The 11,594-nt window shown below is 50.6% G+C and overlaps 3 protein-coding genes across 3 annotated transcripts; 1 reads left to right on the top strand and 2 right to left on the bottom strand.

The window, feature by feature from the left end:
- Window positions 1-864: 864 nt before the first annotated feature.
- FIBRA_04550 (uncharacterized protein) lies at window positions 865-1,978 on the bottom strand (the record flags this gene model as incomplete). The annotated part of the gene is made up of 2 exons (XM_012326344.1): window positions 865-1,682; window positions 1,735-1,978. 2 exons carry the CDS (start codon window positions 1,976-1,978, stop codon window positions 865-867), a joined length of 1,062 nt encoding a protein of 353 aa, XP_012181734.1.
- A 264-nt stretch (window positions 1,979-2,242) lies between these two features.
- FIBRA_04549 (uncharacterized protein) lies at window positions 2,243-7,807 on the top strand (the record flags this gene model as incomplete). Its single annotated transcript, XM_012326343.1, has 14 exons — window positions 2,243-2,512; window positions 2,614-2,759; window positions 2,811-3,397; window positions 3,447-4,032; window positions 4,083-4,591; window positions 4,657-5,063; window positions 5,120-5,216; window positions 5,270-5,810; window positions 5,861-6,328; window positions 6,378-6,892; window positions 6,940-7,026; window positions 7,077-7,408; window positions 7,457-7,531; window positions 7,592-7,807. 14 exons carry the CDS (start codon window positions 2,243-2,245, stop codon window positions 7,805-7,807), a joined length of 4,836 nt encoding a protein of 1,611 aa, XP_012181733.1.
- Window positions 7,808-8,071: 264 nt separating this feature from the next.
- Window positions 8,072-11,431, bottom strand: FIBRA_04548 (uncharacterized protein; the record flags this gene model as incomplete). The annotated part of the gene is made up of 10 exons (XM_012326342.1): window positions 8,072-8,414; window positions 8,470-8,582; window positions 8,637-8,973; window positions 9,024-9,095; window positions 9,149-9,291; window positions 9,345-9,562; window positions 9,615-9,921; window positions 9,980-10,983; window positions 11,036-11,176; window positions 11,230-11,431. 10 exons carry the CDS (start codon window positions 11,429-11,431, stop codon window positions 8,072-8,074), a joined length of 2,880 nt encoding a protein of 959 aa, XP_012181732.1.
- Window positions 11,432-11,594: the final 163 nt, after the last annotated feature.

The raw sequence follows: 11,594 nt of genomic DNA, 5'->3' as shown, positions 1-11,594 counted from the left end.
AAAAGAAACCCCCCCTTCCGAGCTGTACCCCTCCTCATGAAGCTGTAACAACCATTACACAAGGTTGAGAGGCATGCATTTCTTCTGTGTACATCATTACATGACAAATATATGTCAAATCCATCTTCAAAAATTTTAGCTTAACTCTGAAGTCTACAAGAATTTATATAGATAATATATGGTTAGTAAATCTGTGTTTATTACAAGATTGAAAAACTGAGCCAGTACATCTACAGTAAGACTAGATGCCCATTGACAGGGGCAGCATCTCCAAATAAGTCTAAGGAAATATTCCTTGAACATTCAACATTACAATAATATTTTTTCATCAGGTAAGATGGAAGAGAGAAGATAGAGAACAAGCTGCAACTAACACAGCAGGAATCAGGCTACATCACTACAGACAATTTTACAGGTACACAGCATACAGCAGGAGAAGTACATATCACAACAAAGAACCAACCATTTTCCCAGGCTTACTTCAGTTGACACCTTTATGATGCCTTTCAATTGCAAGAAAATCATGATTTTTTTGTTGTGTATCATGAGACTTGCACCATATATGAGTCATCGTTCAATCGTAGTAGATACATGCCGTGAATGATGAACTCATGTTTTCGCCCAGCAGTCCTCGACGAGACGCAGCCCACTTACAGAATCGAATATAGGATAGAGTCATGACCCTGCCTGAACAAAATAATTTCAAGTTCAACGGAAGGTCTAGTATGGGGTATCAGCGAGTTCAAAACAGGAATGTGTGTCGTAAGAGAAGTCTGCGGCCAGTGAACGCAGGATACGCTAGGCTTGTTTGATATGTCATGACGTACTGAAGGTCATAGTCGCCAGTGGAATGGGATGAGGTGATCAGGATAGGCGAGGTCCTGGGGCGGCAGAGCTCCGTTGAGGCATTAATGCCCCTGCGATAAGTTGGCTGCAACTTCGAAGCCGCTCTCTCCGAGCAACAAACCACGAGCTGGCATCACACGGGACCGCCAAAGGGACGCTGATCAACCCCCGATCATGCGCAATACGGACTGCATGAACGAGCGAGTCCACCTCCGCCTCCGAGTCGATATCGTCTAGATTCTCATACACGTCTTCTCCTGGCGGCACTGTGGCTGCGGCCACGGCGGCGGCGGCAGCCGCAGCGGAACTAGCCTTCTTTCCTTTCTTCGTAGCGCCGGTTAGAGCACTGCTCGCACCCTTCTTGGAGAGGTCGACGCCGGCAGCTGCAGCGGCCTCCATGGCGAGCCGCTTCTTCTCGACTTTCTCGCGCTCCTTGCGCTCCTTCCTCTCTGCTTTACTCTCTCTCTTCACTGGCTCTACCCAGTTAGGGTTGTTCAGTCGGTTCCACTCCAGCAGCAGCTCGTCGTACGGTTTCGAACGGCCTTGGACAGCGCGCTTCGCACCCATCGAATGCGACTTACATGTGAGGGACCGTGAACACGGAAGGCTTTTGTCGTTGATAACTCCACACTGCTTATCGTAGTCGACGGGACCTTTGAAACGGCCTTTGGTGACTTTTGTGGCAGGCTTCTTCTTCTTGGGAGCAGAAGAATCGTCTGCGTCGGGGATCTCGTCCTCTGCTTTGCGCTTTTTTCCCTTCTTGGCCGAATCATCCTCTGCAGCGGCTTTACCCTTGGCGCCTTTCTTTCCACCAGAGCGAATCTTTGCGCAGTTGTCTGACCGCACATGAATCGCGATACCATGCATCGCCTGGACTTGACAGCTCACCAGCATGGTCTGCAATAGCGCTCTTTAATATAGGCTTCCCGCAGTCTTTGCATTTCACGATACCAATATCTTGCTTCAAGGGCTCTGCTCCAAACGTCTTCATGTCGCGGGCGGATAGCCAAACGGTGGGCGGCGATGGGGGCACTGCATCGAGTTCTGAAGGGGTGTCTGGTGTTGCGGGAATGTTTTCCCATGAGAGAGGGGTTGGGTCTGGAGAATGGCTGGGCTTAAGGCGGATGGTCATTCTGGTGCTTAGTAGCTGTCTGTGGCATCGCAAGGTCGTTGTTACTCGTCTTCGCCTCCTGCATTACGTAACCGACCAAGACTTCCATCACGTGTTCTGTAACGGGTCCTGTATGTGACGTCAGACGGAGACGCGTCCGTGATTGGCCCGAATCGACGCGTGCTACCTCTGTTCATGTCGTCGGACCCCGTTTATATAGCGGCGCGGCCAGAACGCGTCCCTTCTCTTCGATCCCAACCTCCATAGCTCCCGTCCACTGCCGTCATGTTTAAATCCAGGAAACTCAAGTCTACCATTGAAATTCCTATCATTAACACGGCGAACAATGGCGACTCGCAGTCCCCAACCACTCCCAGGACTCCGAAGACACCCAAAACGCCTGCGGACGAAGGGATTGATTTTTTCGAGTCTGCATTTAAGCAGGGGGACAAACCGATCAGTGTCTATGAATTGCAGCTGGAGCCTGATGGTGGCCCCAGTGGAGATCGAGCTGTTGAGTACTGCCTTCTTCCTCTCCCAGTCCCTGCGGCCGGCGTTAGATACAGCGATGACGCCTCATCGCTGTGTGATTTGTGCTTTGAAATTTGACTTAGCGTACTGTCTTGATTATCAGCGCATACTGATCTTTCTGCTAGTATGTTCGGCTTCCTCCTGCGACGACCCCATACGTTCTGCGTGTCTCTATAGAGGCCGGGACTCCCGCATCGAAAAATGGAATATTCAAGACTAATTTCCCGCTTGATGGCGGTCGTTTCGCACGCGATCACTTCGTCGAACGCGTGTATGTCTACATGCTTGACTTAGCTTCTGCTATGCTCATTTGATTGCACAGGCTGCCTACAGATTTCTCTAAACCAATTCGGATAGATCTACCCATATCTCATGCTGGTGCTTTTGCTTATTGGGTCGAGTTTGACGGTGAGGAGCCGGGTGCACGTATCAAAGGCCGTGAAGGCTACTTCAACATTGATCCCATCCTTCCCACGAAAGCTCGCACCCCAATCCTCTCGTCAGACGCGACCGTATCGGAAGTTGGAAACGCTGTACAGCAAGACTATGTTAATCTACCACTTGATGGTCTTTCTATCTTAACAGTTGTGTCGAAATGGATGGGCCCAATGTCCGCTTGGCGTGACTATCTTGCCGAGACCAGTGCGCGAGGGTACAACACGCTTCATTGGACACCACTCCAGGAGAGAGGCGAGAGCGATAGCCCTTACTCAATACGAGACCAGCTCGTTTACGAGCCATCCTTGTTTCCTAACGGCCACTATGACATTGGATCGGACGGAGGCAAAGTAAAGCTCGAGGAGATGCTTGGGATTGCTAAAGACGAATATGGTCTACTGAGTTTAACGGATGTCGTGTTGAATCATACGGCCAATGATAGCCCATGGCTTCTTGACCATCCCGAAGCAGGTAACGTAGCGCTTATTCTCCACCAACGTCCGACTCATTAGCCTCGAAGGTTATAGCCCTGCGAACACACCGCATTTAACCCCCGCACTAGAACTCGATGACGCTATGATTAGGTTTTCGAGTTTACTCCTGTCAAACGGCTTACCGACGATCGTGAACTCACAAGAGGACGTCGATAAGCTCATAAATGGCTTCCGCGATTACATCAAAGACTTGAATACATGGCAGTATTATGTCCTCGATGTCACGAAAGAGCGGGCAGCTGTGAAAGCTGCTCTCGATCATGGCCAAGTGGCAACGTGGGATGACGGGGACATCGCTTACCGATCTGTTGCAGACTTAGCGGAAGTCATCCTCGCTTCCCAGATCATTCACGGTCTACACAAGTTGGAGAAGAAATTCGGCACTTATGTCGACGGGTCTGTTGCGGCTGGATTTGTCAAGGCCGCATTCGCAGATCTGGATGACAGTGACTCATTAGCTGACGCATGGATACGCGTAGTGGACGTGCTGAATGTGCCTCTCTATCAAGAGTGGGAAGACGATACCCGAGTCGCCCTGGAAAACATCAAGAATAGGCTCAAGTACACTCGTCTGGATGAGCACGGGCCGAAGCTGGGACCAATCACTGACAAGTGAGCGCACCCCTCATGAGCGGACATTTTCGTCACTAAACTATGCGTAGGATTCCGCTGGTCGAGTCTTATTTCACTCGTTTGAAGGGTAAAGGAGACGATCCAGCGATCTACTCCGTCGCGAATAATGGGTGGATTTGGAACGCCGATCCTCTTGCGAATTTTGCATTACCGCCATCTAAAGCATACCTTCGCCGCGAAGTCATTGTCTGGGGGGACTGTGTAAAATTGCGCTACGGGGACGAGCCCTCGTCGAACCCATGGCTTTGGGAACATATGACGAAATATGTCACTTCGCTCGCTAACACTTTCACGGGCTTTCGCATTGATAACTGTCACTCGACCCCCCTACACGTGGGCGTGACGCTGCTCGATGCAGCGCGCGTGGTAAACCCGGATCTGTATGTCTGTGCGGAGTTGTTCACGGGAAATGAAGAGACGGACAAACTGTTCGTAAGCCGGCTTGGGTTGAATAGTCTGATTCGGGAGGCAGGAAATGCATGGGACTCAAAGGAGTTCTCGAGATTGTTATACCGACATGGGCTCGGGAAGCCTATCGGTGAGTAGCGCTTTTTTTAAACATGGGTTTCCTATATGCAGTATCTGATACTTATCTCCCGGCAGGTTCGATGGATAGTGCCTGCGTGACCAGCAAAGAAGAGCTCCCGCCACCTACAGGAAAAGGGCCCACTCGTCCCTGCGTCGTAATACCTCATAATGGCTCTGCTCCTCATGCACTTTTCTACGACCTGACCCACGACAACGAGACATATTTATTCAAGCGGTCTGCCGAAGATGCACTGTCTACTGGTGCACTCGTCGCGTTTTCGTATTGCGGTATCGGCTCTGTCAAGGGTTTCGATGATTTGTATCCAAAGCTCTTAAATCTGGTTGCTGAGAGAAGAAAGTATGAGGTGACAAACTTTGGGGAGCGGAGTGGTATCGCCAAGGCTAAGCGTTTGCTAAATTCACTGCACACTGAGATGGCTCTTGGCGGTTTTCAAGAGGGGCATGTCCACCAGGAGAATGATGTGAGTTGTTCGGTCTTTGCGCTACCAGACGTATTCTGAAGAAACGATGACTGCAGTATATTGTCATTCACCGCGTGCAACCAACAACGCAGAAGGGATACATTCTTATTGCGCATACAGCCTTCTCCAAAGGGTCCAAAGATCGCGGACACAGTGAGTAGATGTAATTTATTCATCGCGAACATTGCTAATACATTGGTAAACAGTCGATCCTGTCAAACTCCGCGGGACGAGAGCCATCTATATCTATGGTGCATACATAGATATATCGTCATATGAGACGGACAGTGACGTAGAGACGCTCTGCGGTCTACCCGGAAAACTTGTCGAAATTCCCCCCGTCATCGTTCCCCAGGGTCTTGATCAAGAAGGACCCTACGCTGAGATTGTCGTCCCGCAATATTTCCCTCCGGGGAGCATCATGGTCTTCGAAACTCAGCTGCAGAATCACGACGCTACGCTGGACATCTTCTGTACATCCGAAGCCGAAAATGCATTCACAGATCTGGATCTCGTCGACCTCAATGTGATACTGTATCGGGCCGATGGAGAAGAACGCGATGCTACAAGTGGAGAATTTGGCACGTACTCTATTTCCGGTATTGGGAATCTGGTATACTGCGGTCTCGAGGGCTGGATGCATCTTCTGAGGCATATAATGCGGTACAACGATTTGGGCCATCCACTATGTGGGAACTTGCGAGAAGGCACGTGGGCACTGGATTATGTGTCCTCGAGATTGTCGAGGTCAGTGTAGCGTTTCTTTTGTCCTTACATGTCTGCTGAAGGATTGACAGGCAAGTCGATAAGTTTCCGAAGCTGAAAAAACCAGCGCAGTGGTTCAAAGAAAGGTTTGAGCGGATCAAAGCTAACGTTCCGCCGTTCTTAAGACCAAAGTACTTTGCAATTATTATCTCCGAGGCGTACAAGATCTCTCGCCAGCTTGCTATCGAACAGTGCTCCGAGTTTGTCTCGAGTGGACATTCTTTCACACAAGATCTTGCACTGTGTTCAGTTCAGATGCACGGGATGGTCCAGTCTGCTTCACTTGATCCAGGCAAGCCCAGCCCATCTCTTGCTGCTGGATTGCCGCATTTCGCTTCTGGGTGGGCGAGGTGCTGGGGTCGCGATGTATTCATCTCTTTACGCGGTTTATTCCTGACTACCGGAACTTTTGCGGGTGCGAAAGCGCACATTTTGGCGTTCGCTTCGACACTCAAACATGGTCTGATACCTAATTTGCTTGACTCTTTGCGCAACCCGAGGTATTACGCTCTACCTACAATCCGATGCAATATTCATCTCCTCCCTCAGATATAACTCACGAGATTCCCCTTGGTGGATGCTGCAGAGCATCCAAGACTACGTCAACAGTAGCCCTGAAGGTCTTACCTTACTTTCCGAATCAGTAAAACGACGTTTCCCCAAGAACGATACCTGGACTCCGTGGAACGGTCCTCAAGCGTACTCTTATTCCAGTACCATCGCGGAGATCATCCAAGAAATCCTTCAGCGTCATGCCACTGGCATTTCTTTTCGTGAGTATAACGCTGGACCCAATCTCGACATGCAAATGAGCGACGAAGGCTTCAACATCGACATAAGGGTGGACTGGGAGACTGGTTTGATATTCGGAGGCAATCGATTCAACTGTGGGACATGGATGGACAAGATGGGCGAATCAACCCGGGCCGGTACGAAAGGACGTCCAGGAACGCCGCGAGATGGTGCTCCAGTGGAGATCACAGGATTACTGAAGAGCGCTCTCAGATGGTTAGATCAACTTTCGAGTGCCGGGAAATTCCCGTTCAAAGGTGTTGAGGCCGAAAGTCAGTCAGACACTGTTGTGCAACTTTCATTTCTGACTGCGCTGTAGTCGATGGCAAGGTGCGACTGGTCACATACAAGGAATGGGGGAACCTACTGCAAACGTCCTTCGAGGCGTGCTACTACGTACCTCTAGGTGGGCTCCTAGTTCCATGACCCTCGTCGTGTTCACTCACCGATACGTAGACCCCATGGATGATGCTAAGTATAATGTGAACCCCAATCTCATTAATCGCAGAGGAATCTATAAGGACGTATACGGCTCAGGACCCGGACGAGAATGGTCAGACTACCAGTTTCGGCCCAACTTCCCTATCGCCATGACTGTGGCTCCAGAGTTATTTGATCCTGAACATGGTCTTGGAGCACTCAAGCTCGCTGACCAGATCTTGAGAGCGCCCCTTGGGATGAGGACGCTGGACCCTTCTGACCTGCAGTATCGGCCTTATTATGATAATTCAAACGACAGCGTTGATCCTGCTATTGCAAAAGGCTTGAACTACCACAATGCAAGTGTTGTAATCGTTCTCTGCATATCCTATACTGAACCCGCAATCGGTGTATAGGGACCTGAATGGGGCTGGCCATTAGGATATTTCCTTCGAGCATACCTTTATTTCGACCGAGCGGTTGGCAGAGAGGTAAGTACAACGCTAGAGTGACGCGTATTTGGATATGGTCAACTTAGCTTTCAACGTCAGGACCTTACCCAGACGTTGCACCACCTACATCGTTGCATTCTCGCACCCCGTCGTCACATCCAGAGCGATCCCTGGGCAGGCTTGCCTGAACTGACAAATAAGGATGGAGAATTATGCCATGATTCTTGCAACACCCAGGCATGGAGTGCGAGTACACTCCTCGATTTCTTAGAAGAGGTGCATGAGTTAAGTCAGGCAATCGTTAAGGTCAGTTAGGAAGACGACCGCCAGTTGCAACGTAAATGTACACAATCTGAAGATATCCTTGCATACACTTGTATCTCGCTTGTGCAACCTGAACTGTGTCGTTTGTACATCATTACACATAGATTGTATCTAGCACTATGTCTGTATTTCAGTCCGTCTTACGCAAATCACAATACACGCATTGATCAAGCGCTGAAACTGTTTGTTTTATGGTCTTTGAGACTGAATTAACCAGCTCCGCGATGAGATATCCAGGGTTGTGACCTTCTATAATTACATCGCAATTTGTGAACTATCCAGGCCGAGAGCATGCAAAAATATGTTGACGTTCGCCAGCCGCATTTTTCTCGCCTCATCATCTGTAATCCACCCTTTGTGGACACTGGTGACGTTTTCTAATACAATTTCGCGAAGAGATGTTACCAAGAGCTGCTGTTGCTCCGCAGATGCATGTAGCGCCATCGCGGCAAGGTACTGCCAGACTGGTTGATCCATAACGTCGGCCTGAGGAATGTTGGAAAATGGCATGCCCACGACTGCGCTCAGACGAATAGAGGGGAAAAGCAGCAAGATGTTCGGCATTAGAAGTTGGAATAAGTGATCAAACATAAGTTGCCTGAAGTGTATGGTTAGTATGGACGATGTGCTTGGAAGACTATGTGTCTGCTCACCATTGATCGTGCTCTTCCAGGGCGGGTGCCTCTGAAGATTCCGTAGCGGCAGCTATGTTTTGCTTTATTACCTCAACCCGACTAAGGAAAAGCGTCAACAACGCTAGTCCAGGCTACAGGGGCAATTGTCAAATGGATGCACGATAAAGTATAGGTCTCATGCGCACTCGTGTACGGGCTATTGCAACAATATCAGATCGCTCCAGGAGTAAGCCGAGCAGGCCGCTGACAAGCCTCAAGCCGGCCTTAGCCACAACCGGAAGAATGCTGTGGATGGTGTGTAGCATGAACGCCTGTGTCTGATCTTCAACCTCCTTGTCCTCCTGAGTTTGTTGCAGACTGTCGAGGACCGGCGCCTTGATCACCACATCCAACTGAGAGAAGCACGCGACCAATAGAGTGAGCACAGTCAACATCTGTTGGGTGCTGAGATGCGGCACGACTCGTGGAAGCAGCCTTTTGCCTTTGATCGGCGTAAGAAGCGACACGAATGGATGAGGAATACTGGAAGCAGTCCTGTAAGCCAGAACAATACCCAGTGAGAGAAACAATACCTTGTCTCGAGTGGAACCATGACCCGGAGGCCATCCCAGAGCTGCGCTACATGAAAGCCACAATCTGCCTCCCTACACAAAGAATAAGTCTATACGTGGAGAATAAGCGAGAGACAAAGACACACCACGCCTGGTACTCTCTTTCTTCCTCTGGTCGTGGAGGGTCACGACGTAGCTGCTCAATGTCCAACACGACGTCATACAGTCGCTCGATAATGACCAGCGCCTCTCGATGGGTCAACGGATCTTTGTGCACGAGATCACCCGTCTGAATATTCCGGACTCAGCGAGTAGTCTCAGAGCAAAAGTTAATGATCTCACATGTGCTGCGGTTCCCAGTGCTTCACGCCCAATCTTGGCAGCTTCTCGAGCAGCACCCTCTCCATTCCGCAGGGACAGTGCATCTGCTTTCGATATGTGCGCATGAGCTGGGGACAGTGTAGGTGATGTCGAAGAATCGACCTGGAGAAGCTGGCGAGGTGCGGCTTTGTAACTTCTCCCCGAGGTCTTACCCAACGCACCCTGCAAGTTGTTAAGGGCTATAGACGATGATGAACGAGCACGTCGGGAAAGAAACGCGTATATACTCACAAATCTTCTCTTTTTCCCTGAGCCGCGCGTTGTTCACGATTCGCTCAACCTGCGCTTCCATACGCTGCATCGCACTCTGCCGTCGTCCGGGTATTTTTTGGGCGAGCCCCAGCCCAACACCACCGCCCGATCCAAATTTGAGTACACGTTCATCTTGCGGCTGGACGCCCATCTTGGAGCTCAGAATGGCACCATATACTTGCGCGTAGAAATCATCGGCGTAAGGATCCTGTGTAACTAGCTGTGATACCTGAATGCGCGTTATGAAGTCCTTGTCCGACTGTGTCATAAGGTCATTATAACGAGACTGATTAGGACGTAAGGTCAGACCAAATATGTGGGCCTCCATTTAATAAACCGCATACCATATGTGCAATTTTCGCGTGTTTGCGCCTCCTCTTCTCCTCCATTCGCTCCGCCTCCATGATTTTGCGCATCGCCTCTGCCCTCAGCAACTCCTGCAGCTCACGTTCTTCCCTCACTTCCCGCTCTGTCTGCGGTGCAGTCGCTTGCATGTTGCGCAGAAACTCCTCCTGGGCCATCTCCGCCAGCAAACGTTGCTGAAGCTGGATGTCTTGGGGAAGGTACGGAAGACTCTGTCGGAACGGCATATCGAGTGGAATTTGGCTTTGATTATGATGATTGTTCACCACAGGCGAGGCGCGTCGTTGTCGATCGGACAATGCAGGGCTGATTACACCGCCAGAAGCATGCCGCTGGTGCAGGAGCTGGTTGTGAATATTCACGTTCTGTAGCTGTTGCTGTTGCTGCCTCATTTGTCGCTGCCGTTCACGTTCAAGTTCCTCCAAGTGAAGCCGCTCTTCTAGCTGAAGCAGCTGCTGCCGTTCACGTGCACGCAGTTCTTGAAGCTCGAAAAACTGACGCTGCTGCTCCTGCTGCTGTTGCTGTTGCTGCTGAAGCTGGATTAGCTGAATCTGATGATGCTGCTGCTGATGATGGAATCGTGGTGACTGGGAGTGCGGGTGTAGGCGAGGCGGGGGCGTTGGGGTAGCATGCGGCGTGCCCTGGCGTACCTGTGTCCGAAGCTGGCCAGAATGCGAGAGTGGAAGCTGCTGCTGTGGCTGTGGCTGCTGCTGTTGCTGGAGCCGAGCGACAGTAGCAGCACGCATTTCCGCTTCAATCTCCTCCAACGTGTGTGCGCCCTGGTGTAAGCTACCACCAAGACTGAGCGGGCCCGATTGGACATCGTTGTCAAGGGTGAAGGGTGAGAACCTTGCAGGCTGAGGGGTATGAGACTGCGCCACCATGTGAAGATCGGTGCGGCTTGCGCCATTCACGTTCATCCGTGGTAACACAGAGAAAGGAGACTTGTCATCCCATACAGATTCGAGGGTATGTACTGGACGAGCTGCATAGAGAGTATAAGACACATGAGACGAGTGAAGTCGTGAACATCGTACACGATGCGCTCGGCTGCGACGCAACGGGGAGCGCCTGCTGTTCGGACATCTGAGACAAGGGTCTCACATCGCGGCTGGCATCCGCAGGTTTGGGAGGTTTTTCTGCAATATGACCAGTGTTTGAGAAGTCAAAGTCCTTCCCTGATAGACTGGCATTTAAATCTATTGCAGGCAGAGCGGACCGATAGACTCACCAACGACACCGGCTCCACCGAATGTCTCGTCGTTCAGCTCATCTCCACGCTCCTGGAGCTCCTCCCCGAGACCATCATAGCTCTCCTCACCCCACGTGTAGACAGCAATGTCCTCACTCTCCTTGCCTGCACCCCCGCTTCCTCTAAACTTACGCTTTTCACTTTCTAAGTTAAGTGGCTGTTCAAATCCAAAGAAAGACATGCGAGTGCATGAAGTTTATTGCAGAAGGTAGACCAAGATGGACACAATTCACGAACAGAGGAATCGAGCTGAGCAGAAGTGAAAGTTGTCGTGGAGATTGCACCTGGACTAACGCAAAGACTGTTATGTAATTGTCCTGCTTGTAAGCGCCTGTATGTGCATG

The sequence above is a fragment of the Fibroporia radiculosa genome, assembly GCF_000313525.1.
Source record: "Fibroporia radiculosa TFFH 294 genomic supercontigs, scaffold3170, whole genome shotgun sequence".
Lineage (NCBI taxonomy): Eukaryota > Fungi > Basidiomycota > Agaricomycetes > Polyporales > Fibroporiaceae > Fibroporia > Fibroporia radiculosa.
This window is presented reverse-complemented; position numbering and strand designations above follow the sequence as displayed.